Here is a 26,701-nt window from a genome sequence, read left to right as displayed (position 1 = left end):
AATGATTATGCGCGACATTAACTACTAAGACGAATTAACTATGAATAAAAAAAAGGGTAAAACGGCGAGATGGACGGAATGTCCCGGCTGCGTCTTCCGTCCTTATTTGCTGGGGCTCCTGATGACGACAGTGGCTCATGCAGGGGTTATATTTTGAGAATCTTCTGCTAGAAGCAAGATAACCCTGCATGAGTCACTGATCTCTTGAACCGCGCTTTCACTTCTTCGTCATCAGCGTCTTGCAGAGAGGAATCGCGGTTCTTGCGCGATACTCCCGGGTCAGCAAGGATTCGGCTCCACCATCTGTTTTCTTCGTCCTCCCACTTAGTTTAGCTCTTGTAGTTCCCTTTGGAGCTCTCGAATCTTATCCAGTGCCATGCGTCTGCTCTCCAATGCTTGGTGTATGCGATTTCGAATATCCTCGCTGCGTTCCGGTAAGTCGCAAAGCGAAGAATGATGCCCTCTTGCTCGACAGTGGTAACAGGGCAGGTTGGCCTTCCGGCAGACGTGATGGCTAAATTCTATTTCAAGACAGCATCCACAGCGTCGCTGTGCGTCGAGAATGAGGCGTCTTTCCATTATGTTCCTGTGGGCAATACAAGAGTCAGAATAATGGTCACCGATCCTTCCACAGAAGACACAGCGTAGCGTTTGTTCATCGTCGTGTTGAGTGGCTCCACGTTCATAATTGCGTGGCGCACACGACTGTTCTTGACACAGCGAATTCACTATATCTTCCAAACCGAGGACTCCTTGTTCCGTCTGGTGTATCTCATTTTCAATCTGGCGTCTGCGTTGTGCCCTTTGTGCCGCAAGCCGCAGTGCTTCTTCATCCTCAGGTTCCTCTTCGTCTTCTTCCTCCATCGCATCGAATCCTTCTATAAATTGCTCGTTGTCCCAAATTATATTTCCTTCCTCTTCTTCCATTTGCTCACTTTCCTCATCACTATCATCGTCTCCGACTAACCTTGGGATTTCATCCCTTTCCTCGTGCATCTCTTCGATGATGCCCTCGCCCTCGCGACTGTGCTCTTGCGAGGGATTTTGCGTTGATGACTCAGTGCTAGCGACGGATGTGATGTCATACGATTCTGTACGTGATAACTTCCTTCTGCTATATGGGCACTTTCGGCGGATAACGTCGCGATCTCTTGCTGAATCGTGAGCTTTACGTTTTCCGGATTTACTGTTTCATGCGAGTCCTGGTTAACATTTGCGAATCCTTTTTCGACCGTATCGTGAAGGTTTTTCAACGAAGCAAGGACCGAAGTCTGGAATCGTTGCGTTTCTCTTCTTCGACGATGGATAAGCGAGTTTCTTCCAGAAGATCGATTTGGTCGGAAATAATCAGCTCAAGCTTGCCTTGCTTTACAGTTGCAGGTTTGCCGACGTCATCATATTGCGGTCGATTAATCAACTCGTCCCATTGCCGTTTCGAAATAGCGTCGGTAGCTATGAGCAGTGGTATAACGGCATACAGCGTCCTAAGATCTGAACGTATTAGCGCGAATTCAACATGAAGCTTGTCTCTAACTGCCTCGACCAACTCCAGTTGCGTTAGACGTTCTTGCCATCCTTTGTCAGAGGTGCGCACCGCCTTCAACCGATCACGGAGGTTGTTCATAGATCTCACCGTAATTTGGAGAGTGACCGATCCGTGAATTATTTTGTTATATACCACCACTGGTTTTGGTAGAGTAGGTATCGCGTTGCAAATGCGGCGAAGTCGGGCGAGTTCTTCGTAGGCGTTCATGCTCTAGAAAGGCAAGTGTTAATTTTGACTGTGACGTTTTTTTTTCAAAAAAGTTTTTCATGCGGGTGCGTGGAGGACACTTTATGCCTTCGCGTGACTTTCCGAAGTATTCCTGTGGAGAGAAGTATGGTGTGACATGGGAGGCACATCATTGCGATAATGATGCGGAGGATCATTCTGAGTATGCGCATCCCCATTTTTTGGACACACAGATATATTAGGAAGAGGAGTACTGCTACTCCTAACATTGTTATTATTAGCGTCTTATACCAATTGAAGATCACGTCAGCGATATGCGCGATGTCGGGGCATTCTATTTCTTTATAAAACGAAGTGTTTCCTGCTGTTGCGTCTCTAATGGGTGCGTTGAAGTTCCCCACATATTTGAGTACTCCTGCTAGCATGAAGCGTTGCGGAAATTGTCCACAGTTGATGGTGCAATTAATGATTTGCCTTGCGTAATCGAAATGAAAGCGTAAGGTCGACGACGTGGCATAATGTGCGCACGGTACAACAAAGGCGTCATTATTGCATTTGATTCCTCCTAGCGTTTCTGTGCGTGATAGGCACCTGATCTTAGCTTGCGCCCCTTTTAGGCACCTATAGCACCCTTGTAGTACGCCGTTTTCGACTGAGCAGGATTCTTCCTTAACAATAATCGTGGTTTCGAAGGTTAATGTTTGTTTTGTCTTTACGACTAATTCAGCAGATACCATTTAAAATATTTTTGCCGTTATCGAAGCGTCCCTCTGCTTTCTATATTCGACTGCTGCGGTTTTTACCGGGAGCTTCAGTTCGACCCTGTTGAATTCCTTGTCGATATTTTTAGAGAGGCGCTGACATGAAACGCGGTTCTCTGCAGGTGTGCATTCACAATCGTCATGCAACGTGCAGTTTGTTGCATTCGCTAGTGCCCATGAGTCGCATAATATATCCGGTGTGAACGCATTTTTCCATATCGCTGTCTCTTCACCTGTGGAAATGAAGTGGTCATTGAGCGCGGGCGTGGGGGGGTAAGGTTAATGATGACATAGTGAGCTGCAGCGATGGCACATTGGGCGTAATTGTAGAAACAAAACGTATTTTGCCATGTCGGCTTTTGCGTTCTTCTACCACCACCTCAATTTTCACCGATTCGGTCCAACGTATACAGCGGAAGATTTCATAGATGGTTTGGCTTTTGGGTGTGGCATATATGCGATAGAACAAACATCCGGAACTTAAATAGAAGCAATCACAACCTGGTCCCCCACATGACTCTAGACAGGTTGTTCGACCCACAAATTGATTTCCGGTGCTCAGCTCTGGAATGATGCTATGTGGTTTGATATCAGCGCACTTATTTCCACTACAGGACCCCATGTGAGGACAGCGTTTGCTGTCTATCACTCTGAGTTTTGTGAAACGCGTAAAGAAGAGTGTTTCCTGATCACAGTGGAGGTAAAGCCCCTTCCAACGTATTTTTATATTTGCGACAAGCGTAGAGTTCCTTGTTAAGCGTAGGCAAGCTTCATGTTGGAAAGAGTTAAGTTTCAACAATTCAGTTATCTCGAAACTACATTGTTCTTTCCCGTCAGTGTTCTTACATACTGTAGAATGTTGCTCGAGAATGTTGATGTGTTGGCAGGCGTTGATTCCTAATTTATATTTGCTCTGGATACACTACTAGTGCCATGATGGCTAAGGGTTCTGTTATGCGTTCGCCTCTTGATCTAGCTCTCCCGCGTTTGTGCGCAATATGAAAGTGGGAAAAAATCGGAGTATTCGCAAACATATTCGAATGATGATGACTATTCCTTGGAACATCAGCCGCATCGGTTTTTCGATGGTCTTAGGGACGTATAGGAGTAGGTAAACAATTCCAATCATCCCGTAAAGGAGCAGTACGAAAAGTAAGATGGCGGCTTTCGGCCAGCACTCGGGGTTAAATAAAACAGTAGTGCAAAAGCTGCAATCAATATTTTCACAAAAGTTCAGGGCCGGACACACCGTTTCCATGACTGAAAGGCGTTCGTAGTTCTTCCATTTCATCGAAACTACGTGGTCATGTAGTGTTACTTCTGGCAGCAATTTCACCACATACGTTTCCGCCATCGGTGTATAGATTTTGCAAAGCGTGTCAGCGCACAGCTCGAAGGTAGTGTTAGCGTAAGTATTTATGAGTACTCCTTCTTCAGTACAGGTTATTTTCATGTCCCCTGCCGTGGCACCCTTTGACGAACGAAAGAGTGAAAGAAGCATGAGGTAAAAGAGAAACCATTTCCGTGATGGAACGCATGCTTTTTGCGTTGAAGTGGCGGTACCGACGTTATTGGTGTAGCTTACATATTGTCGCGGTCTTCCTGCGTATGCGACATCTTCTTGAACTGCTGCTGTAGGGTCACCATTATCCAATGTTGCTGTGTCGTCATTGAGTTCTAGTGGTACAATGAGATTAATAGGGCGTTTGATTTTTCGCTTCGTGGATGTTATTAACTCTACTTCCCGAATTTGTCCATCTCTGCCAGCGTTGGTCTGCGTAATGCGAGCCAGCTTCCATTCATTTCGATGCAATAGTGGGTCGCAAAGGAGAACAACTGTGCCCACTTTTGGTATGAGATGATGATGTCGTTGCGAGGAAATGTATTTTCTATGCATCTCGCGTAGACTGGTAAAGTAATTTTGCTGCCAAACGTTCCAAAAATGTTCTGTGTTTTGGCAGGAGGATTGGAATGCCTGTTCTGCTTCTCGTTTTGTTGCTAGCCCCCTAATCCTTTCTGGTGGTAGATAGTCTGGGTCGTCCTTAGAACTTGTCGCGTCATAAGGGAACGTCAAAATCAAATCATGCTGGAGGAAATCGATTGGACGAATAGAGCTAAGGGTGTCCAGCTCTGATCCTTGGTAGGTGAGAGGTCTTGAATTTAAACAAGCTTCTATTTCTGTCAGCACTGTTCTAAGATTGTCAATGGAGTGATGTGGTTTTCCTTTCAGTGACTTATATAATGCGTGCTTTATCGATTTGATGAGGCGTTCGTAGAAGCCCCCTTGCCAAGGTGCGTATGGAGTAATATTTTTCCATTCAATCTCTAGTTGCGCAACCGTATTTCTGATTATGGAGTTAACCGGCGGCGTTGTTGCTCCAGTTGCTAATATTTCAGCGCTAAGGAGGAAAGTGGCAGCATTATCGCTCGTGATTGTTGTTGGGACTCCTCTACGCGCGATAAATCTACGCAAGACATTCAAGAAGTCCTCGGTTGACATGCTGAGAACCAATTCTAAATGAATCATTTGCGTTACGGTACAGATTAATATATACCCATATGTTTTTATCTGTTCGCTACCCTCTTTTGTAACTGGGAGATCGAAGAAGTCGAGACCAATGTGTTGGAACGGGTGACTGCGTATTACACGTCGATCCGGTAGATCATCTGTCGCAGGGTAGGCGTAGGGTAATCCGTTAAATCTGCGGCATTTGACACAGTTCTTCACAATGTGACGTACTTGTTGTCTTAGTTTGGGAATCCAATATTGCAGACGTACTGTTGCTATTGTATGTTCGACACCACGATGAAAGGTTCCATGCGCTTCTTTTATGATGAGGTCCGCCAGTGCTGTCTTAGGGGTTATGAAAGCTGGGTTCTTAGCGTCGTTGTCTAGGGCCGAGTTTCCTACTCGTCCTTTTGAACGCCATATTCCTTCACTATCTTTAAAGAGTCGTAATGTATTCTCCATTGATTTGCGGTAATCTTGTTGGAGATGTATTGATTGATGGTTGCAGATTAATGCTCGTCTGGATGCGCTTATGACGTTACCTCCAATGTCATCCAAAGAGTAAGGGATGTGCTTTAGTTCTGGCACCCGTTCAAGGGCCGTATTTTTGCGTTCTGTGGGTAATTTATCTACCAGTTTTCGCACAAAAATTAATACGCGAACAGTCGCTTGCTTATCTTTGTTGAATGAGCTAAATCGGTCCCAGTCTAGGATAGAGGTAACCGGCTCATATTCCTCTCGTGCTATCACAGCATGGACATTCCCTGCATCCGGTAGTACTTCTTGAGGGTCCCATAGGTTAATGTGATAAGTTGGAGCGAGTCATGTAGTGATGGGGTCGCGTAAGAAGTTGGGTCCGTTCCACCATAAATCTTGAGCTAGCTGTGACTTTGTTAAGCTTCTTGTTCCTGCGTCGGCTAGATTTTCTGTAGTTTGTACGAATTTGAATTGTACGGCCATACCAGCCTCATTCAGCGCTTTTACTATTTTCCGCATCTCTTTTAATCTGTTATTGACAAGAAGTCCCAGACCGATGTCGTTTGTTGATGTCGATAGCCAAGCCAATGCGATTTGAGAATCAGAAAAAATGTAGATGTCCCAAGGGCGTTTGATTAGTCGCGTTTCCATTGCTTGGAAGATAGAGAATGCAAGACGTGTCGCAAGAGTCAACGCGTTCATCTCCATCTTGGGTATTGTTGGCCTGGATTTTATCGACAGTAACTTGTATTTTGCCATGACTAGCGTTGATTGATTGATTGATTTACAGTGAAGATATAAGCGCATGCTGACATTGCTATGCCGCTAGCATCTGCGAAGATGGCTAAGCTGCCACATTCTGGTTTATTGAAGAATTGTCTCGAGAAAGATTTTTGAAATCCATGAGCGTTATTAGTAATTGTGTCCCATTCCTCCTTTATCTTCTTTGGAAGGTCCGTATCCCAAGCGAATTTTTGCTTCCATAGGTCTTGCTGGAACCGTTTGGGTTGTGTAAGGAGTGGTACTAGCCATCCGAACGGATCGTATATCGACGCAATCTGTCTGGCCACTATGCGTTTTGTCAGATGATGAGTTGAAGGGAAATCGCATCGAATACTTATAATGTCTTTGTCGCTATCCCATGTGATTCCCAGGACCATCTGTACTCTGTTAGTTGCACAGGCTTCTTTGTGGATGCCTTCCGAGATGAAATGGTCGTTTGATAGGAATTCGCGTAGATTCATACCCACGTCGGCGAAAATCTTCCTAGAATCGGTTGATTTGCGTAGTGCTTCTTGTTTTGTTTCTGCGGCAAGGATGAGATTATCAACGTAAAGATTTTCCCGGATTTCTTTTTCTAATTCCTTGTCCTGAATTGCGTTGCGCAGGTGGTAATGAACCGTTGCTCCTAATAGAAATGGTGACACATTTAGTCCAAATGTGACCCTGTTAAAGCGATAAGTAAGAATTTTGTCCTCAGTAGGATCTTTCCTGTAGTCGCGTACCCAGAAGAATCGAGTCGCATCGCGGTCTAGCTCATGTAGATGAACTTGAAGGAAGGCTTTCTCTACGTCAGACGTAATGACGTACTTTGGTATCCTGAAGCGTAGCAACATTGCGTAGAGTTCTGGTAGGATGAGCGGGCCTTGATAGAGTACATCGTTAAGCGAGGGACAGTCTTTGAAGTGTGAAGATGCATCGAAAACTATGCGTAATTTTGTGGTTTCCTTATGGGGTGTGATGACCGGCTGGTGAGGGATGTAATGAACTACATCTCCCTCCTCTTGTTCTTCAGGAATTTCTTCGATTATGCCGCTATCCAGTTGTGTCTTAAACGTGTCGTCGTAGTCTTCCAAAAGTTCTTTGTTCGTTGGGAGCGGCGGCTGATCTTGTTTGAAGGGTAAGCGCACGTAATATCCATCGTCGCGCTTCTCAATGGTGTCGTTGAAAAATTGCAGCACCTTGTCGTTGATTGCTGACTTTTCTGCGTCTTTTGTACCTATGAATTCGCAGACTCCTGCCGATTCCATTGTCCAGTATCTGTCCCAACGTTGTAGGTCTTCCTCTTCATTAGTGAGCGTTTGGATCATCGTTACCATACTTGATTGGGGATCCAATGTCGCCGTCATTTGCTGTCTCCCGGTCAGAAGGTATCCCAGTTTAGATGGGATGAGTAGTAAACCGGACGGAAGCGTGCACCTTGGCGAAGGAACTTCTAACAAGTTGCACAACTGATCGCAGCCTAGAAGTATTTGTGGTTTGGATTGTTTGCGTTTCGTTACTTTGGATAACTGTATCTTGTTGTGTGCGATGAAATCTAAGTCCTGCTGACTGAGATATGTGAGTTTTCCTTTCGCGGTTAATACCGCCGTTGCATGTAGGCGCACATTGTGCTTTTCTCCCATGTTATCCCAGAGATCCAAGAACGTTACTCCGCACGTTGTTGGGACAGGGTCTCTGGTTCCGAATGTATACATATTGAATTCCTTTATTTCTGTGCATGTGAGTCCTAAATCCTCTGCTAATGCTTGGTTGATAAATGATTGGTCTGCACCTGTGTCAAAAAGGATTTCAACAAATTGCCACTCTTTACTATTGGCGTTCCAGACTCTTGCGTTTCCAGTTAGTAGTAGCACATTTTCGCTGTCCTGGTGTTGGAGAGGTGTCGAGATGCTCTGAAGCACGTGGGGTCCTCGTCCTCATGTGGTGTTTTTTCCTGGTCCTGGATCTCCGTATCCGTCGCACACATCTGGATAGGGTGTGCCTGTGTGATCCTGCCTGTGGTACGTGTTCTTTCACCCTGGGTTCTCTGTTGTGCGTGGGTTGGCTTCTGCATTGTTGGCGCTGCGCTTGTTTTCATTGTTGACGTGTTCTGCGGGAGATTTCTGTGTTTTCCCAGCTGTGATTGTGCTTTCCATCTTGGCATTTTCTGCACCCTTCCCTTGTGCAGTCTTTCACGAAATGTCCTTCGCGTCCGCAGTTGAGGCACATGTTGTTGTTCTGGAGGAAACTACGCCTTTCCTCTACTGTGGAATATCTGGTGCATAGTGCTGACTTGTGCATGGGAGATTGGCAGAACATGCAAACATGCGCTAACTTCCACATGAGACAAGGTATACGCAAGCGTGAGCTTGCGTATACCTTGTCTCATGTGGAAGTTAGCGCTTTCAGTCCGCGTGGTGACAGTTGCGTTCTTGGTTACCATGTCGTTAACGTGTTCTTCCATTGTAATGTTGGCGTCGAGTTCCGCTATTATCTCCTCCATCTTCCACTGACTCTCAACCATGTCTGGTGTTATTTGGCTCTCCAGAACTCTACGCTGTATTCTTAGGGCGAACTTTGCGAGCACCTTTTGGGCATTATATGACCCGTTCAAATCGATTTTTAGTTTTCTTAGTTGTGTCACGATTGGGATTATTGTTTCTAATAATTTTCTCTGCGCTTGCGTAGTTGAGTTTTCTGCTCGTGCGCTTTCTAATCGCGACCGTAGAGCGCTTATTAATTGTGCGTCGTTGCCGTATTTCTTCTGCAGTAGGTTAACGGCAGGTTCATAATTTTCTTCAGTAACCGGATAGCGCCTCACCAGTTTGCGAGCTTCTCCCTTCTCCCTGAGCGCATTTATTAAGAAGTTGAATTTTTGTAAGTTAGTCAGGGAGGGTTGGCTATGGACGTTTGCGTTAAAAAGCGTCCAAAAGTTAGCGTAGTTCCATATCTTTCCGGTGAATGTCGGTATTGGAATAGCGGGTAGTTTTGGTGCTGCTATGTCCAACTGTCCGCTATTTCGGGTGATGATGGGCTGATTACCCGTTTCTCTAACACTAATGCGTTTGGCCTCTCACTTAATAGCAAGCCTTTCTGCGCGATCAATGGCAAGGTGAGCCTTTTCTATATATTCAAGCGCTTGCGCTTCATGGTCTTCGCTGAGTGCGTCACCCATTGCTTCAATGACGTTAACGAAAGCATCAAGTTGGTCGGCCAGTAGTTTACTTGTTGCTTTGAGTTCCAGCATAGCTGTGTGGATGTGTTCCAAAAATTCTCTAGAGCTCGGTGAGATGTCATGGTGCGACGCGTCCCCTTCGTACTGCGCGATTATTTCGTTCAAATCATTACAATATCGTGTGAGGAGTGCTTTCTTAGTTCTAAAGTGATGGGACCAGACATGGCGTACTTAGGTGTTAGCAACTGACGACTTGAGTCAGCGTAATCGAGGCGTGAATCGAAGTGCGTTCCGTGTTAGGTAAAGCGTAATGAAGGAAAGTCGTACCTCTTTAGGTTTTGACCTATGCACCATAAAAAAGAGTTGTACTTGACACTGGTGGTTCAGTATGCTCGACAACACATGCAGCGTACGACTTTTATAGCCTCAAACTTATTAAACCTGTATAAAACATTCAAACACACACAAGACGATAATGCGATAAACAATAACAAATGACTCAAATTGGACAGTAATAACCTTAAAAGGTGTGTAGAAATGTATCTAAAAACCTAAACGCGTAAACAGGGGTACATAAAGTAACTATAACTAAGCGCGAAACAAAACATAATTGTACAAGAACCTAAGCGTGCGGAGGCAAGTCTATGCCTACAGTGTTACGGTACAAAATGAACGAAATGCTTAAGCGAGTAATGTCAGGATATAATACAACAACAGTTCAGCGCGTCACATTCACAGAACTAACCTAGGCGTGTGGTCCTTATGCGTACAAAAGACTAAACCTAAAGCGCAAAGCGAGTAAAAATGTATAGTTAAATGTACATGAAATGATTATGCGCGACATTAACTACTAAGACAAGATATGAATAAAAAAAAGGGGTAAAACGGCGAGGTGGACGGAATGTCCCGGCTGCGTCTTCCGTCCTTATATGCTGGGGCTCCTGATGACGACAGTGGCTCATGCAGGGGTTATATTTTGAGAATCTTCTGCTAGAAGCAGCATAACCCTGCATGAGTCACTGATCTCTTGAACCGCGCTTTCACTTCTTCGTCGTCAGCGTCTTGCAGAGAGGAATCGCGGTTCTTCCGCGATACTGAGATCACTTTCAGGAATGTGATCATTGAAGTCCATGTTGTTCGAGCGGAACTCTCGCAGGTTTATTTTCAGCTGCTTAAAAAGGTCCTTTGCTTTTGTGTAAAATAGGAGGGCATTTTTTACTGATTCCGTCGTGAGAATGATGTTGTCCACATACGTGTTCTCCAGCAGTGTTTGGGCGAACTTCTGGTCTTCGTGAGATTGCGGGTGATGGTGAATGGTTCCAGCGAGTAAGAATGGTGAACAGTTCAGCCCAAATGTGACGCGAGTGAATCGGTACGTGACGAGATTGTAACTGGCATTGTGATGTCTCGTAGCCATAAGAATCGGGTTGCATCTCGGTCATCATTCTGCAATCGCACCTGAAGGAATGCATTCTCGACATCACTGATCATTGCAATGCTTTCAATACGGAAACGCAGCAGCATGTCGAACAATATTGGGAGCATAACTGGTCTTTGATGTAACGCGTCAGTGACGGAAAGCCACTCATGTGTGCCGAAGCATCGAACACCACCCGAAGTTTTGTCGTCTCTTTATGTGGTGTTAGTATTGCCTGGTGGGCTAAATAGTGTATTCGCGTTGAATTCCTTGAGATGTTCTCTGTTACCTCTTCGATGATTCCGAGCTATAGCTGGTTCATGAAGGTGTTGTGGTACTGCTGCATCAACTCTGGATTCTTTTGCAACTTCGCGACAATCGTTTGCAACCTCCGGAATGACATCGCTTTGTTGTCGGGAAGATCGGCACTGTCCTTTTTCCACGGAAGGCGAACGTAGTATCCATATTTCTTCTTTTGGATCGTTGCTTCAAACTCCTTCAGGACCATATCGTTGCCGTCTTGGCGCTCTTTGCCGTTGGTCCTATAACCTCTTGGACTCCCGATGTCTCGAAGGAATAGAACCTTTCCCACAGCTTCTCGTATCCTCCTTTGGAAGGTCCATACCTGTATGTTCATCATCTGAGGTTGAGCTGTCTGAAGACTCGATGTTCCTGGTTGCTGCGTGCGTAGTCTGAGTAGCGTTCGTGATCGTTTCCCTTCGCGATTCCATGTCCGGTGACCGGTAGTCGAAGGGTGTTGAATTTACTGCAGTCCCGAGTCCATTTTCCGTCGCCGTTTGCGTTTCACTCTGTGGACTGGTGCTTTGCAGGTTGTTGGTCTCCGTCCCGGATCCAACGCCATCCATGCTCTTTATCTTATTGACCACAACTTGTTCTTCACGATGTTCTGCTCCTGTCCGCCCAATCACGAGGTATCCTAGTTTGGATGGGAGTACCTTCAGTCCGGAGGGTAGTGTTCTCGCTGTCCAACGTCCCTTTCCAACAACGTGAACAGATTTGCACATCCTAGTAGAATATCCGCTCAGATCTGTGTCGTCTGGGGACCCACAGGAAGAGCAATATCGTTCTCGTGGAGGAACTGTTTGTCTTCGGGAGTCAGAAAACTCCGATATGTTGTCTCCGTGAGAACATCGATTTTGGTTATCGAGTACCTATGCGGAATCCCGATGACCGAACTCGTTACAGGCTCTGCAAGCTCCTCGTGTGCATTGTGCAAGTAAATGGTCTTTCTCTCCGCAGTTGCGACAGAGGTTCTCTTTCTACATGATTTCTAGCCTTTGTTCTTGAGACGGAACTCCCTCGCACTGCTTTGGAGAATGTCCTCCTTTCTCGCAATAGAAGCAGATGAATTTTTCCTTCGTTGTGATGAAGTTTTTTCTTGGTGGTTCAGCTTTTGAAGCCCTATTCGGTGTGTAGTGTCCTGGAGATGATTTGCCTGACGCCTTTTCTGTGTAGTAAAGAATCTTCAATTCCATTTTGATATAGTCTCTAGCGGCTGAGAGAAGATCTTTTGTTGCTCATTCGTGTTCGCGAGAATGTATCTGCTGTTGACGCAGAACGTGGCGTTGCACTTCCACCGAAAACTTTCCGAGTACTTGCTTCTGAAGGAAAACATTATCCACGTGTTCGCCTTTTAGTTGCAGCTGGCTGACGAGCGAGATGAAATGCTCACAAAGGTTCTCCGAGACGCTCACTTACGGCTTTTGCAGCTTGCAGTTTTCGTAGGAGTTGGTCCAGCAGTGCTTGCCGGTCGCCGTATTTTTCTTGTAAATGGGCGATGACTGTAGCATACGTGTTCCTTGAAATTTCGTACTGCTTCATACAAGCTCTTGCTTCGCCTTGGAGAGCGTTAAGACGGTAGTTCATCTTATACAAGTCGTCTATGTCTCTCGAATGCACTGAGTGATTGAACGCCGTCCAAAACGTTTCCCACTCCCATAGCTTGCCATCGAACTTCGGGATGGGCATTGGAGGCAAAGGTACCATTGGGATTTCACTCGTTGTCGTTCTTCCAGGGAGACGGCGATCTCCTGAGTATTTTTCCAAAGCCTTTTCCACTGTGTCCATTTCTGCCTGAATCGTTCGTCGTGCCTGCCGCATTTGTCTGCTATGCTCGCTCAAAAACTGCTGCTCGAGTTCTCCATCATGGATTTCAGCCGCGTTTGTGAGGAGTTCCTCTTGGTCTCTCAGACGTTCCTTAAGTCGGTTGCACGCCCGTGTCAAGAGCCCTTGTCGCGTATACAAAGTCGTGGTCATCTTTCGTAGCTGGGCTTGGTTCCTTCGAAGTCGATGAAAGTCAGAGTTCCTTCGTGGAGTTTTCTTCTTCCCATTGCTGAGGTCGAAGATTCTTCTTCTGCCGACGTGGTCCCGAGATCGATCAATCGCGATGCACCATAAAGAAGCCTCGGGCTTCTTCGAGTAGTCGCGGACCTCGACCGCTCCTCTTTGACGACCTCAAACTTGGGCAATTAAACTTTACTTCAAATGAACGATACGATATACGTACGAACTATACGAACGATATACGTATTCTTCAAATGAACTATACGAATGATGACAGAAAATTAGAACTCTAAAATTTTGGAAACGCTTACGAAACTGACAATGCGAGCATAAATGTTCTTACAGCTTCTATTTTATACCAAACGATGACAAATGCGTTTCAATGATAAAGCGAGGGAAATAGTCATGGCAAATGGTGCTCTCACTGATGATAATGCTATGTTCTTTTGTGTGCGACAAAGAATGCGGAAAGAAAGCTCAGCTATTTCAAACCATCAGATCTTCTATAAGATATGAGCCGATGCGGATGAAGCAACCTTAACATTAGTCATTGATTTGAGAACGCAATACAATAGAGATTTCAGTGTTTCACTTAAAGAGAAATTCTAGAAACAGAAGAACAAAAATAGAGAACGCGTGCGGATTCTCTATACCGTTGTCATATAACATGGTAGTTTGCAAATTTGGGAGTATACATTCACATAAAAGTTTGTTTACCCTCACTAACATATGAGAGAAACTAACTTGCCTTATCAAAGACAACAGACACTCCTGTATAGCTCAGGACAATGGTGAAGAGGTGGAGTGCTCACCTATCAGATGCATGGCGATGGTTCGGCATCTCACCGATGTAGAGTTTTGCATCATTATGGAGGATTTTCGTGACACACAGACAGACACACACACATACACACACGAACTAAGTGCGTTATTATATAGCATGACATTTTAGCCTGCAAAACTCCAGAAGAATCAATGAAGCTTTCTTACGCTACAACCACATTGTAGTGCAGGTTCCTAGAGACTTTATTTTTCAGGTACACGCAGTAGGAATCAGAGTGATTTATGTACTTGTCGGAAACCTGATAGAGACTCAAGCAGGTGCTAGGGATAGAGTGCTAGCCATTGCGGGAGGACAACAAAATATAGTGCCTGTGTCAAGCTTCACGGTATGTATTGAAGTATTGAAAAACCTTGCATTTACCAAACTTTCATGTAAATAAGAATGTCCCAGTTTTACGTTAGGGTAATTTGATCATTAGTTTAATCATTGCTGCATTACATTACACTTATATCAACTTTTTAGAACTTCAAAAATTGCCCTTGTTTTCACGAAGTAAATGATTAAATCAATCGGGGCCCTCAGACCTAACCATGAGTCTTAGAGGATCTATGATATGTGCCTTACTTACTTACTTAGATGGCCCGTCTTCACTGGACGTGCGGGCCCCAGCATCTCTTCCACTCGTTTCGTTCCCTCGCCATTGTCATCCAAGATGTTCTCAAGCTTCGTGAGTGACGTTGATGAGGTCCTTGAGCCGTATCCAGCTGAGCTCTCAGCTGGTCCATCCGTGCAGCGAACGCGTCACCCCATCTCGCTGGCGGTCTCCCTCGGGGGCGTTTAGCGTCCCTTGGGATCCACTCTAGCGTTCTTTTAGTCCATCTATCGTCGATTCTTCTCATGACGTGACCGGCCCATCTATGTTTTGCTTTCGATACATATTCCACTGGGTCGCGAAGACGGGACATTTCTCTTAAGTCGGAGCTACGAAGACCGGCTAGGTGTTGTGTGCGCCGGTTAAACTTCAGGAGACATCTCTGAAGGGCTCTGTGGGTAGTAAGTAGCTTCCTAGACGTGGCCGCGGTGTCTGCCCACGTCTCCGCTGCGTAACAAAGCGCTGGAAGGATTGTCGAGTCGAACAGATGGGCACGAAGATCTTGGTCCGTCAGTTGGTCCGTAGCTTCCCTGACGGCTGCGAATGCTGCCCATGCTGCTCTCATTCTTCTATTCAGTTCTTCCTTCAAGTCGTTTTCCATGTTCATTGAACGTCCAAGGTATACGTATGACGGAGATTCCACGATTTGGGAGCCTTCAAGTTGTACTCCTCCGTCTTCGCAGTAGGCGTTGTTCATGAACTGTGTCTTCTTTCTGTTTATTCGTAGTCCTATTCTCTTCCCTGCTTCGTTCAATTCATTGAGCATCGTTTCTGCTTCATTGGTACTGCTCGAAAAGAGAACGATTTCGTCCGCGAAACGAAGGTTCGAAAGGAATCTTCCATCAACACGTATGCCCCTTTCTTCCTAGGATAGTGATTTCATTATCCGTTGCAATGTAGCTGTGAACAGCTTCGGCGATATAGTATCGCCTTGTCGTACCCCCTTTCCAATTGGTATGGTGAGAGGGCGGTGGAAAAGCTGTATCCTAGTCGTGCATCGATCGTAGCAATTGGCTAATGTCCTCACATACGACGCGTCCACACCTTGATCGACCAGCGCTGACAGTATTGCATTCGTTTCTACGCTGTCAAAGGCTTTCTCATAGTCGACGAAGGTTAGAACAAGGGGCAGGCGGTATTCCCGGCAAACCTCTATGACCCTCGACACGGTCTGGATGTGGTCTAAGCAGCTGAACCTTTGGCGGAATCCAGCTTGTTCTTGAGGCTGGGCTTCATCCAGCGTCCTAGATATGCGGATGAGGATGATCTTGGTGAATACTTTGTATAACACGCTCATCAAGCATATCGGAGTTCCGAAAGTCCTCTCGGTCTCCTTTCTTCATGGCCAGGTTTCATGCTCTTGATAGCGACTCGTACTTCCGAAGGGAGAATCCGTGGTGGTGCTTCACCAGTGGGGATGATCGGGCTTGACGCAGGAGTTGATGAACGGAAAAGGTACAAGTAGAACCTCTCCGTAATGATTTCCATCTCACGACGAGAAGACGTGCGAGTCCCGTCTTCGCTCAGCAAGGTTGCTAGCGGAATATTATATTCGCGGAGATCCCTGCGGCACTTCTTTAGACTCGTTCTTCTTTGTGCTGCTTCTAGAATCTTCTTCTGCCTGTACTTCAAAAGATCCTCCTGCAACGCTTTTCTGCAGCTAGTGTTTGCTACTAACCGCTCAATGTGCGACGCATTCGGATCAAGCCTCAAAGCCCTTCTCCTTTCCAACAATTCCTTGGTGGTCTTCGAAATTCGATCCAAGTTTGTCGTGCGCGGCTTCGAGGCACGTTCAGCACAGGCTCGTAATCTTCTGAGCAGCATCTCGTAGTCCACGTTTGGGTCCTCCTCGATGTGCCAGTCACTTTGGGACAAGGAGTCCTCGAGTGCGCAATCGTCGTAGACGACTTCTTTTCTTCTTCGTTGCCGATAGCAGATGTTCTTTTCCATCGTGTGGCTAAGACGTATTTCCACACGAAGGAGACGGTGATCAGAACCACTACAAAAGATGGTACTACTGAGACGTCAAGTAGACACCACCTCCGGTTGGTGAGTATGTGGTCGATCTCCGCACGAGTCGCGCCATTGGGCGATTCCCATGTCCACCGACGATGATCTTTTTTCATGAAAAGAGAGTTCCCATGAAAGAGGCGAGCGGCGGACAACAGCCCGGCGAGACGATTGCCATTTTCATTCCGGTCCCCTAGTCCAAATCTTCCAATCCTGTATTCCTTTTCTGTGGCCTTTCCTAGTTTTGCGTTGAAGTCTCCGACAACGAATTTGTAAAAGGACTTCTCGTTGCGGACTACTTCCTCCAGCTCCTCGTAAAACGCGTCCAATTCGGAATCATCAGCTGCTGATGTTGGTGAATAGCAGTTGATGATACTGATGGGTTTTTGGCGCAGAGGGCGGAGGCGAAGAATGGCCAGACGAGGTGACAGGATCTCGTGAGAATCGACAAGATGGACGACAGATGGGTGCACAACAAAGCCAACACCGCTTACATTTCGCAACGGAACCTTCTCTCCACGAATGACGAGTGTACCGTCATTCATCTGTCGTACGTCGCTCCTTCTGCACTTGGTCTCCTGCAGAGCAATCACATGAAATTTGATACGCTCTGCAGCTCCGAGAAGGGCATGCAGGTCAGCGTCTGTGGAAACTGTTCTCGCATTGTAAGTACACAGTCTGAGACAGTCTCCATGGCGAGTTGTGCGTGTGTCGCCTTGGTCCAGAATCAATGACGTCCTGAGCAACCTGAGATTTGATCGCCTCTCACCGGTCGCCATACCGTCCGACGTCTGAGATTGCAGGGCCCAGTGTGCTGGGTACTGAAGCAGTGAATATGCTGGAGTGGCAAAAAGACTTTCCCCAAACTAAGCAACCATGCCACGGCGAGCTTAGCTTTCACCACAGGTCGTCGCCCAACCTATATGGATCAGGGAACCACCTTGCGACATTTTGCCAAGACGGTGGTGAATCTTAGCAGTATATACGTAGCCTACAGTTTCTAATAAAGTTAGTAAGAGAAAAAAGTGAGTAAAAGCGTATCATTCAAAATCTTGAATGACAAATTCCGAGAACGGCGAGCAGCAGTGATCTGAAGCCGTTGAATTTTGTCATTATTGGCCTTAGTTGTCAAAAAACGTTTGAAAGAACTTTTCTTACAGCATGCACCTGAACCTATAAGCTGGATCACATTTCCTCTATACAAACGACTCATTATCAATTCAGTGCAGTTGTGCACAATTTTTTTTATGCCTCTAGCCTCCAGCGCCCTAGCACCTACCGAATTCTTACTTACGACGCTGTGCAAGAGACTTATATACTTCGGTCCCATAATAGGATTTTTGTAGTGTAATCAACTTTTTCTGAAGGTTTCATAGTGCTGCTGAAGGTAATCTTCGCTGAGAGAACGTTCAGTTAAGACTGTAAAGAACGACTTTGGGCAAAGAAGCAACCGTTTCACAGGACCTGCGAAAAAATGTGTTTTGCAAGGTCATTTACTTATATGAATGTAAAAAACATCCTTTATATGGTGATGTTTTGTCGCACTGCACTCTTGAGAAAAACAAGTGCGCTTCAATTTTAATTAAATCTAATTACTGCTTTTTAATTAAATCTAATTTTTAATTCAATCTAATTACGCCAAATGTAAATGTTTGGAAAATTAATTTCATTTGTCAAAAAGATAATTAACTCTAGTTTTCAAGTAGGGAACCCTAATCCCTTCGCTTTAAAATTAAGAGGGATATTTCTCAAAAATCAATCTAGCTACCATGTTCACCAGAATAATTTCCGTTGCGGTAAGCAATTGTTTACACGAGTGGTATAACGGAAAGCTTACAATTAGCTAATTGAGGATCCTATATATTGTTTTCCCACTGGATCAGTAATGGTAGTAACAGTATTTATAAATTCTCTTCTAAAAAAAAGTAGCATGCTTCCTTTAAAATGGAATCATAATAATACAACTCTTTTTCAGAGCTTCGACACCTCCGTTTTGGACACTCTGATCAAAACCATATGTACACCAGTGTTATAGTAGTCTTTAAAAGTGTATTAAATGTTTTGTGAATTTTTGTTTCTAACAGAAAGACAGCAGCCTGATTGGCTTCAGCAACTGAAGAGCTATCATATGATATTCGATGGTCTAGAAACGTTCGATAAAGTCTTAATACCATTCGCTCAACTATTAGTGTTTGTTAGAGGCTGAGAGTAGATGTGGGAGAGTATCTGCTTCTCTAGATCGGCTGAGTTGAATTTTTGCAACGAATAGATTGATACGACCTCATATGGCAGCTGATGACCAGCCATTTGAAGTGCATTTGCAGAGATCAATTTCCAACCAACTTTGGAAAGTTGGGTATTCAACTGCAAATGTGTCCAGAAAGTTGTACATATACCATAGCCGGCTGAGTGTTTCAGAAGCTTAGTAACCTGTGTAGACTCAAGAACTCTCCCTGATTTTCTGCTGTGGAAGAACGCAGGAAGCAAAAGTGCAATATGATCAAATTTTCAGTGAATTGCACCCGCAGACTACATGGTGATCAAATTGGATATCAAATCATATTTGGTTCGCGACATTCCTCTTCCACTTTTGACGGCGAACATTTCTAAGATTCGGAACTCTCTGAAAATGACAATTGTGATCGATTTTTTCATATTTTATACCTTTTTTGCATGCTGGAATATAGAAGTATGTCTCTAATGACAGCTACCATCTTGCATCTTCCATACATGCACTTAATGAAACATTGTACGTGAAACTGCCAAACCTTATTGCTGTTAGTATTTGTGTGCTTAAAGTAGATCCTGGACATGGCGACAACATTACAAATGAGATTATCACTTAGTAACAGAATGCAAGTGCAACACATTAATTATCATTATCTTCCTTTTTCTGGGTTCTGTGTTATCAAAAAACTTTTTCTCTTCTTTTTTTCTACTTTCCAAAGATGATGTGGGATACACTAGTCGGCATAAAGGTCACTGCTGTATTAAAAAGACTTTTTCTATTACTCTTGACTTACTTGACTGATACGGTAGGTGGATACTACGGCCCCACGCTGTAATCTGGAGCGTCCTCAAGACAACTTGAACGAGGTGATCAGACGGTTTTCGCATAGTAATGTGTCCACAAAAGCAAGGGATTATTCGAGACGTAGTTGTGGCCACAGAGCTCTGGGAAGAACAGCTTAGTCTATAAATGAGGAGTGTAAGGCATCCATGATGGTAATAGAAGGTGATTACCTGTTCTGGTACTGATCGTTTTGTGCATTTGTTCTGGGGGGTTAACGAGCAGGCTAGAATCAAGTCCTCTTTCTCGGTCCCATCTGATTCCAATCACCTTTTGCAGTCAGGTAGTTTGCAAGTTCGCATTGTTAGAGTGGAACTTTCGTAAATTCATCTGCAGCTGTTTGAGAAAATTCCCTGCTTTCATGTAAAGCGTGAAAGCGTCCTCTGTGGATGCAGCAGTGAGAATAACATAGCTTACATTAATGTTTCTCAACAGCATTCTTTATAAATCGAAGTGCTCGTGAAATTGCACGTGATGATGAATAGTTACAGCGGGTAAGAAGGGTGAGCAGTTTAATTCGAATATAATGCGGGTAAATCTGTACGTGACAAGATTGTCTGCGATGACAAGCATTCTGATATCTCGTAATCATAAAAATAGGGCACCATATCGGCCTTCAATCTGCAATCGCACCTGGAGGAATACTTTTTTTACGCCGCTGATCAGCGCGATTCTTCGGCTTCGAAAGCAGCGGAGCATTTCAAATAGCAATGGAAGCATAACTACACCCTATCAATACATCGTTGAGTGATGGAGAGTCTCTCATACACCAGACGAAGTTTTTTTTTTATTTCTTTATGTGCAGTCAGCACTCCCTGATGAGCTAGATGGTGCGCACGCGTCGAGTTTCTTGAGAAGTTTTCGTTCACCTCTTCGATGATTCCAAGATTTCTCATGAATCATGGTACTGCTGCACCAAATCTGGGGTTTGTTGCAGTCTCACAACAATCGTTTCCTTTCTTCTGTATGGCATTGCTTTTTTTCAGGTGAATTGGCAACTTTTTCCTCTAAAAGTCGGATGTAGTACCGTCTTCACTCTTCTGACTTGTTTCTAAAAACTCCGTCCCGACCATGTCATTGACGTATAAGCTCACCTTTGCCATTGGTCCAGTGCACTCTTGGACTCCAGAGGTCTAAAAGGAATAACATTTTAGCCACGGCATATCGTTGTCTTCTTTCTGTTAGTCCTTAGATGCTTGTTCATTTTCTCTCTCGCAGAGCGTTTGCGCGTCCTGTAACATATGAAGGTACAGTTCTAATTTCGCTTTCCTCTGTTTCGTTGATGGAGAGGATCGAGAGTAGCTGACTAAGTTCCGTTTTGGATCCACTTGCGTCCGTGCTCCATATCTTGTTGACCGCAACTTGCTCTTTATTTTGGCCAGTCCCTTCCAGTAAAAACCTTCGAAGGTCGGAGCAATATTCACGATGAATTTATAATTATATCACCTGATTTTTAGCTACATTTTCGACGTAATGTTGCAGTGGTACAAAACAGTCGTGCTCGCGGGAGGATTACTGCCACCAGGAATAATTGCCCGATTAACTGGTTACCTTGATTTATTATCTTGTTCAGTGGATGGGTTTTGTATGTTGTATCTCTCGAATTCCTTTCGCCATTCTCCACATCTTCGGGAAGAAAATAAGATCGATAGCACACTGATTCTCCAAGAAATGGCAAGAAGAGAGGAAACTCATGTTAGAGAGAGAAGACGGTAGCTTTTATATTTTTTCTTGAGCTGCAGCCAAGATTTGTATTCATGTAAAAGGCAACATACCACGTCGTGGTGAAGGAATCTTCGGGAAAGTCTAGAACTGCGGTTGTAGATTGCGTGATCAGCGATGGTTCCGCTCATCTCTCCCTGATCATCGTAAGAAACGGTGTAGAAGACTTTTTTTTATGAGGATTTCAGTTGCAGCGTTCAGTGCATGCGCCGCATCCAAGTGCGAGCGGTCTAAGGCCAATGAGGTCTTCTCACTAGTGCGAGGAACGCTTGTACCTTGTATGAACTGAAGTTGTTCCACGTCAGATTCGTGATGTCTTCAAATTACAAGCAATCCACTATTTCTACGGGTGGGTGTAGTGCAGCGATTAGAGGTTCCGCTTCGTGCACGATAGATCCGCCCCAGTGCTCACCGCGCCTGTCATAACTCCGGGATCGATAAATTGGTACCAGACTTGTCTGGGAGGATAAAAGCACTGACCTGACACATCGGCTAGCCACCACAAATCATTGTGTAAACCAGTTACACGTTCGTAAACCTCAAACGATTCTAAATTGAAGTGAACGTGGGGCGCATCTCAAGTGGATTGACCAACGCCAGAAACTTTAACTTTATCCTTATCCACTAGTTCTGGCGAATAAGACTAATTTTTTGATTTATTCAAACGTACACCTTCATTGCATGCTAGAATATTCGAACACGTATCAGATTACAGCCATCCCCCTTCATTTTTCACCTCACTAATTAATGATATGTTGGATTCTTTAAACTGCTCAACCTTAATACGATTGTATGATCAAAAGCAACGCACTGCAAATTTGACGTGATACAGAAACTCCCGAAAAACTTACAATTCGCGTTATGGTTTACGGAAACGAGCGTGACCTTGTTGAATTCCCCCTAGTCCTCCTCAGAATGGCATGGGTACCGCATTAGTTCGTGAGAGGTACGATAGAACGCGCCTCAACGTAGACGCTTCGGCCTCCTCTTTAACCTATTCATTGATTTTACTTAGATAGGCTGGTGAGGAGACCTCATCAATCTTCGACCGGTCGCTCGTGATGCTAGGTGTGTGCACAAGGGCTACGCGTTGCAACAGATTTTGTAGAGAAGAACGCTGTCTTCCACGCCGTTTTTTAAGACGATTTTCAAGAGACACGCTCGTTTCGCTCGTTTCTGTAATCTACAACTGAACTCCACGTCTTCTTTGAGGCTTCCGTACCGCGTCAAAATTGTGATACGCATATTTTAACGTAGTTCTCGAACATGCCGATTACATTACAAATGAGATAATCACTTAGGGAAGAACGCTGATGTGACACATTTATTACTATGCACCTTCGCTTTTTTCACTATGTTTTACTGAAACACTTTTCTTCCTATTTTACTTCGAAAAGTTCGACTCTCAATGGAAAAAGAATCAAACCATTGACCAGGACCTCCTATTATATCGTATTAATTTTTAGTAAGCTACACGAGGTTGTTGTTTTATTGGATAACGCTTCGGCAAAATCGTCTTCTGAATGGGCAGTTCACTTCACAATTTAAACGACCAAATCTCTTCACAGCTAAACAGACAAACTTTAAGCCTACGTTTTCGGCTACTGATGTAGCGTCTGCTCACCAGCTCGAAGACGATGATAACAGAAGACAAACTTAACAGAGACCGCTGATTGGTCGATCACAAAAGCTAATGATTCGAACGTCTAATTCGGATCAGAAGAGAAATCCAAAATATGTTGCAAGTTCACATCTTATGAGGAGACATTCGCCCTTGCGGTTCATTATAAGGTTTTTGGCTTAGATCCAAAATGACATTGCAAAATGTGATTTTTGAGCCAACGTTTTATATTCGTGCGCCAAGGTCTGGATCCTGATTTCAAAATTGGCTCCGTTGGGTTTTTTTCTCTAAGGGCCCATCCACGTACCGAACGAAATGGTATCGGAACCTTAGTAACAAGAACATCTTGGTTCACTTTCTCTCCGCTCATCCATTTCAAACGAGGAAAGCTGTCATTAATAACATCTTCCGCATGGCAAAAACCGCTTGTAGTGAACCTGATGAGAGGAGGGAACCGTTAACTCTGGGTCGAGACACTCCAGTTTCTAATGGTTATGAAACGCGAACGTCTGAACAAGACGACACCGAAGTGTTCGAGCACAGCAGTTGGAAACCCCCACCACAGATAGATACCTTTCTGAGTAAACTTAAATAGCTCCACTTTGGTCGTAGAAGGTCTGTATCTTTGGTCTATATCTAAAATGTTTGGTAGAAAATCGCTGGAGGCATTTTGGATTCAAGTCAAAAATCTCAAAAACTCTAGTTATCACTTGTTATCATAACAAGAAAACAATAAATACAGTTCCTAATCCCGAAGTTTCAAGAAGAGAGGACTTAGAGATTGTATTCTTAAAGACTGTTCAGTTTGCAAAGATTTCACCGTTTAGAATGTGAACATAATCGCATTCCAAGCTCTGAAGAAGGTTATTTTTCCAGAACGTTAGCCAACAAAATATTTAACAACCTGGTGTACAGCTTGTTGAAAATCAACAAAACATATTTTTATTGCGCAAAGGTATTCATTATGCATGAGGAAAGCTGATTACTGTTATGGAATACACTATCCAGCATAGGATACGGTCGGTGCACTGATGAACTGTTAGACTGAAACCACCTCTTAGATTAGATTCACACATTCGCAGCTTGACTTCGTTGACGATGTGGGTCGACTACAGGTTCCTGACAGCACCTGAATTCGAACTCGATAGGTTAACCATGCGCCATGATTCTCGTTGTGAGCCTTAATTGGAGACCCGCAACTTACACCTCGCTTGTGAATTCTCAGGGATTTAGATCAATTAAGATAAGAAATTTTGAGACAAAAAAATCCGTATGCTTACGCTAAAATGGAATGAGACTAAAACATGCCCAGTCCAATGTGATCAAAACAATATCTAAACCACTGCTTTAGTAGTCTTTAAAAGCGTATAAGAATTTTAATAGATTTCTATTCCTCCTCCTCTTGTCATTAAGCACTCAGTTATAGGTATTGTTCATATTTCTTTTTCTTTTCCTTTTTCTATTCCAAAGACAGCCCACACCTAACAAGTAGATGCAATGAGTGTAACATCAGGGGAAAATCGCACTGTGAATCCTCGAGAGGAGTTATTGTACCGCTAATTAACTAAGTTGTTATTCGATTGATGATCAAATGATAGCACATCGACAACGTGATACTCTCAAATTAACTTTATGTGCTGGATAGGGGTGCCGTAGTATAGCATGCATGGTATGGTTGTCTAAGACCAACATGACCACTTCTGTCTCAACGAGTCAAAAGCCTTCTTTAAGTCGATAAAGCCAAGACATAGCTTCAACTCAGAAGTTCAGATCTTATCCTGTCGGGACCGGGTGTCGTACGATTTCTTACCGACATGATAGCGTTTCGTACTTTGTACGGGGAACTTCTGGAATGGCATACCCGTCTTCCCTCAGATGGTGATAAGACAAGTAGAAATGGCTGTCGAAGAGATGTGAGTAGAAGCCGTGAATGACTTTTTCCATCACCTTTCTGGATGCTGTAGTTGTTCCATCCGGGTTGCAAAGAACAGCCACTTTCGTCTTGCAATTGGTAAAGTCTCGACGGACATAGCAGATTCTCTGCTCTTGTCTCCGCCTTTGCAGCTTCAGGCAACACTTCTACTCCTCTCTCTTTAAAGTCTTCTTTTATCGCCTCTCTGCAGACCCTTGCGAGCTCGGACGTGAGTTATAGAGCTCTGCTCTGCGTGAGCTCTGTTGCTCGTGCTGCTCCACCTTGGCGTACCAGCTCAAGGGTTGCTGGAGACGGGCGTATCTCGGTGGTTTTAGAACTTTCAGCCTTTCTCGTGCAGTCGTGAGGGTGTTCAACGATCACATTCATCGTCGATGTGTCGAACCTTTGAACTTTGCAGTTTTCTTTTAACCGGCTGTTGTCCCTCTTCTAAGGAAGATCCGTGGATTAGTTGATATACGCTGTCCTTATTCAGTCGGTGCAAAACCATTTGAAAAGAAGACGATAAGGCCATTTCTCTAATATATTCGAGAAGTTGAATATTTGGTTACAGGATTTTTACGAGTGCTCCAAGTACACGGCTTGTGTTGAGGAACTTGGAATTAGAAGATAGACTGCTTCCCTGTGCGCAAATTTCATCTTTTCCAAATTTTTACCGAGAGGAAAACACAGAAAGCCACAACCTTACCAGTTTACGTTTGTAGTGGATCACGTCGACAAGGCGAACATCCGGAAATGAAATTCAAAATCAAGTAATATTTGGCTATCTACACTTCTCTTTTTTATTTGATGATAGACGTTTCGCACAATCAGTGGCTCTGAATGTTCAGATTTCCCGGACGGATCTGAAACCAACATTCATTGGCACCCACTTTATTGGAAATACCACATATTCGTCTACATTGGTGATTATGTAATAAATTGGCTTAGTAAAAAGCACACTTTCTTTGCGTCCTAGATTATTCAAAGACAAATCTTATGAAAATCAACATACTGTACCCTCTACTATTTGCTTTATTATTATTTTGTGTTTGGATTAGCTTTTAGTTCCTCTAATGACATAATAGTCTTGCCTTCCTTCTCTCTGTTAAAACGTAATTTTAAAACGTTCTTTACAGCGCGCGCCACACGTAATAATTGGGGTATTCAACACTAATTTTGCTTTTTTGCTGTCCCTTTGGTTACAAAATCACATCGAAGTGAATTCGACTTAATTTTACAAGTGACTTTGACATCTAAGTAAGAGCTAAACTAACAAGCGCCGATTTAGTTATTAATCGTGCTAACTTTTCTTTAACTTTTCGCAGTTTCCTTCCGAGCTCTATTAAAATTCCCAGCATGTTTTTGCATACTCTAATTAACATTAGCTCATACTGATCACGAATGGGATGATCACTTTGTGTAGGACATTGATGTGGGACATTGATGTGGGACATTGATTGCAACATACCTTCGCTTTTCGCTTCGTGTCACAAAATCGTTTTCCACTTTGTTCCTTCTGAAATATATGATTGATGTGCAAAGCGAGGCAACCTGAATTCCTGTACATAGAATTTTCAGTACTTCACGTTACTGTGAAAGTACATTGAAGAACTGCTCGACTGAAACAATGTTTCTACAGAACGTTTGAACAGATTTTGGAAAATTGTATGTTCTTCTAAAAAACTTTCCTCAAACTTTGTGCCGAATGGTTATCTCGGCGACTTTGGATACAGGATTGAAATCGGTTCATAAAATATCACTGCCAAAATTACGATAGGTGCAGAGTATTAGTA

At 44.1% G+C, this 26,701-nt stretch overlaps 7 protein-coding genes across 15 annotated transcripts; 2 read left to right on the top strand and 5 right to left on the bottom strand.

The window, feature by feature from the left end:
• Positions 1 to 324: 324 nt before the first annotated feature.
• Positions 325 to 9,488, bottom strand: RB195_011585 (uncharacterized protein; the record flags this gene model as incomplete). Of its 3 annotated transcripts, none has more annotated exons than XM_064193068.1 (7): positions 325 to 1,186; positions 1,266 to 1,756; positions 3,743 to 5,784; positions 5,965 to 6,203; positions 6,293 to 8,033; positions 8,621 to 9,087; positions 9,319 to 9,488. In XM_064193068.1, the coding sequence occupies 7 exons, from the start codon at positions 9,486 to 9,488 to the stop codon at positions 325 to 327; spliced, it is 6,012 nt and encodes a 2,003-aa protein (XP_064050651.1). The 3 variants fall into 3 exon arrangements, with proteins under 3 accessions (XP_064050651.1, XP_064050652.1, XP_064050653.1); XM_064193070.1 differs by having other exon boundaries at positions 3,743 to 5,766; XM_064193069.1 differs by lacking the exons at positions 325 to 1,186; positions 1,266 to 1,756; positions 3,743 to 5,784; positions 5,965 to 6,203; positions 6,293 to 8,033 and having other exon boundaries at positions 8,490 to 9,087.
• On the bottom strand, positions 6,241 to 7,956 carry RB195_011586 (uncharacterized protein; the record flags this gene model as incomplete). Its single annotated transcript, XM_064193071.1, has 1 exon — positions 6,241 to 7,956. One exon carries the CDS (start codon positions 7,954 to 7,956, stop codon positions 6,241 to 6,243), a length of 1,716 nt encoding a protein of 571 aa, XP_064050654.1.
• A 982-nt stretch (positions 9,489 to 10,470) lies between the features above and the next one.
• Positions 10,471 to 15,870, bottom strand: RB195_011582 (uncharacterized protein; the record flags this gene model as incomplete). Of its 6 annotated transcripts, XM_064193063.1 has the most annotated exons (5): positions 11,141 to 11,400; positions 11,459 to 12,005; positions 12,553 to 13,307; positions 14,658 to 15,438; positions 15,514 to 15,870. In XM_064193063.1, 5 exons carry the CDS (start codon positions 15,868 to 15,870, stop codon positions 11,141 to 11,143), a joined length of 2,700 nt encoding a protein of 899 aa, XP_064050643.1. The 6 variants fall into 6 exon arrangements, with proteins under 6 accessions (XP_064050649.1, XP_064050650.1, XP_064050643.1 ...); XM_064193064.1 differs by lacking the exon at positions 15,514 to 15,870 and having other exon boundaries at positions 14,658 to 15,339; XM_064193062.1 differs by lacking the exons at positions 11,459 to 12,005; positions 12,553 to 13,307; positions 14,658 to 15,438; positions 15,514 to 15,870 and adding exons at positions 10,471 to 10,587; positions 10,670 to 10,874 and having other exon boundaries at positions 11,223 to 11,341.
• Positions 12,523 to 13,110, bottom strand: RB195_011584 (uncharacterized protein; the record flags this gene model as incomplete). The annotated part of the gene is made up of 1 exon (XM_064193067.1): positions 12,523 to 13,110. One exon carries the CDS (start codon positions 13,108 to 13,110, stop codon positions 12,523 to 12,525), a length of 588 nt encoding a protein of 195 aa, XP_064050647.1.
• Positions 13,510 to 14,485, top strand: RB195_011583 (uncharacterized protein; the record flags this gene model as incomplete). Its single annotated transcript, XM_064193066.1, has 3 exons — positions 13,510 to 13,587; positions 14,175 to 14,306; positions 14,444 to 14,485. The coding sequence occupies 3 exons, from the start codon at positions 13,510 to 13,512 to the stop codon at positions 14,483 to 14,485; spliced, it is 252 nt and encodes an 83-aa protein (XP_064050646.1).
• On the bottom strand, positions 15,870 to 17,362 carry RB195_011581 (uncharacterized protein; the record flags this gene model as incomplete). Its single annotated transcript, XM_064193059.1, has 2 exons — positions 15,870 to 16,572; positions 16,680 to 17,362. The coding sequence occupies 2 exons, from the start codon at positions 17,360 to 17,362 to the stop codon at positions 15,870 to 15,872; spliced, it is 1,386 nt and encodes a 461-aa protein (XP_064050642.1).
• Positions 17,363 to 18,711: 1,349 nt separating this feature from the next.
• Positions 18,712 to 25,843, top strand: RB195_011580 (uncharacterized protein; the record flags this gene model as incomplete). Of its 2 annotated transcripts, XM_064193058.1 has the most annotated exons (5): positions 23,409 to 23,577; positions 24,767 to 24,909; positions 25,120 to 25,233; positions 25,631 to 25,678; positions 25,757 to 25,843. In XM_064193058.1, the coding sequence occupies 5 exons, from the start codon at positions 23,409 to 23,411 to the stop codon at positions 25,841 to 25,843; spliced, it is 561 nt and encodes a 186-aa protein (XP_064050640.1). The 2 variants fall into 2 exon arrangements, with proteins under 2 accessions (XP_064050641.1, XP_064050640.1); XM_064193057.1 differs by lacking the exons at positions 23,409 to 23,577; positions 25,631 to 25,678; positions 25,757 to 25,843 and adding an exon at positions 18,712 to 18,724 and having other exon boundaries at positions 25,120 to 25,272.
• Positions 25,844 to 26,701: the final 858 nt, after the last annotated feature.

Source organism: Necator americanus, chromosome III (assembly GCF_031761385.1).
Source record: "Necator americanus strain Aroian chromosome III, whole genome shotgun sequence".
NCBI classification, from domain to species: Eukaryota; Metazoa; Nematoda; class Chromadorea; order Rhabditida; family Ancylostomatidae; genus Necator; species Necator americanus.
This window is presented reverse-complemented; position numbering and strand designations above follow the sequence as displayed.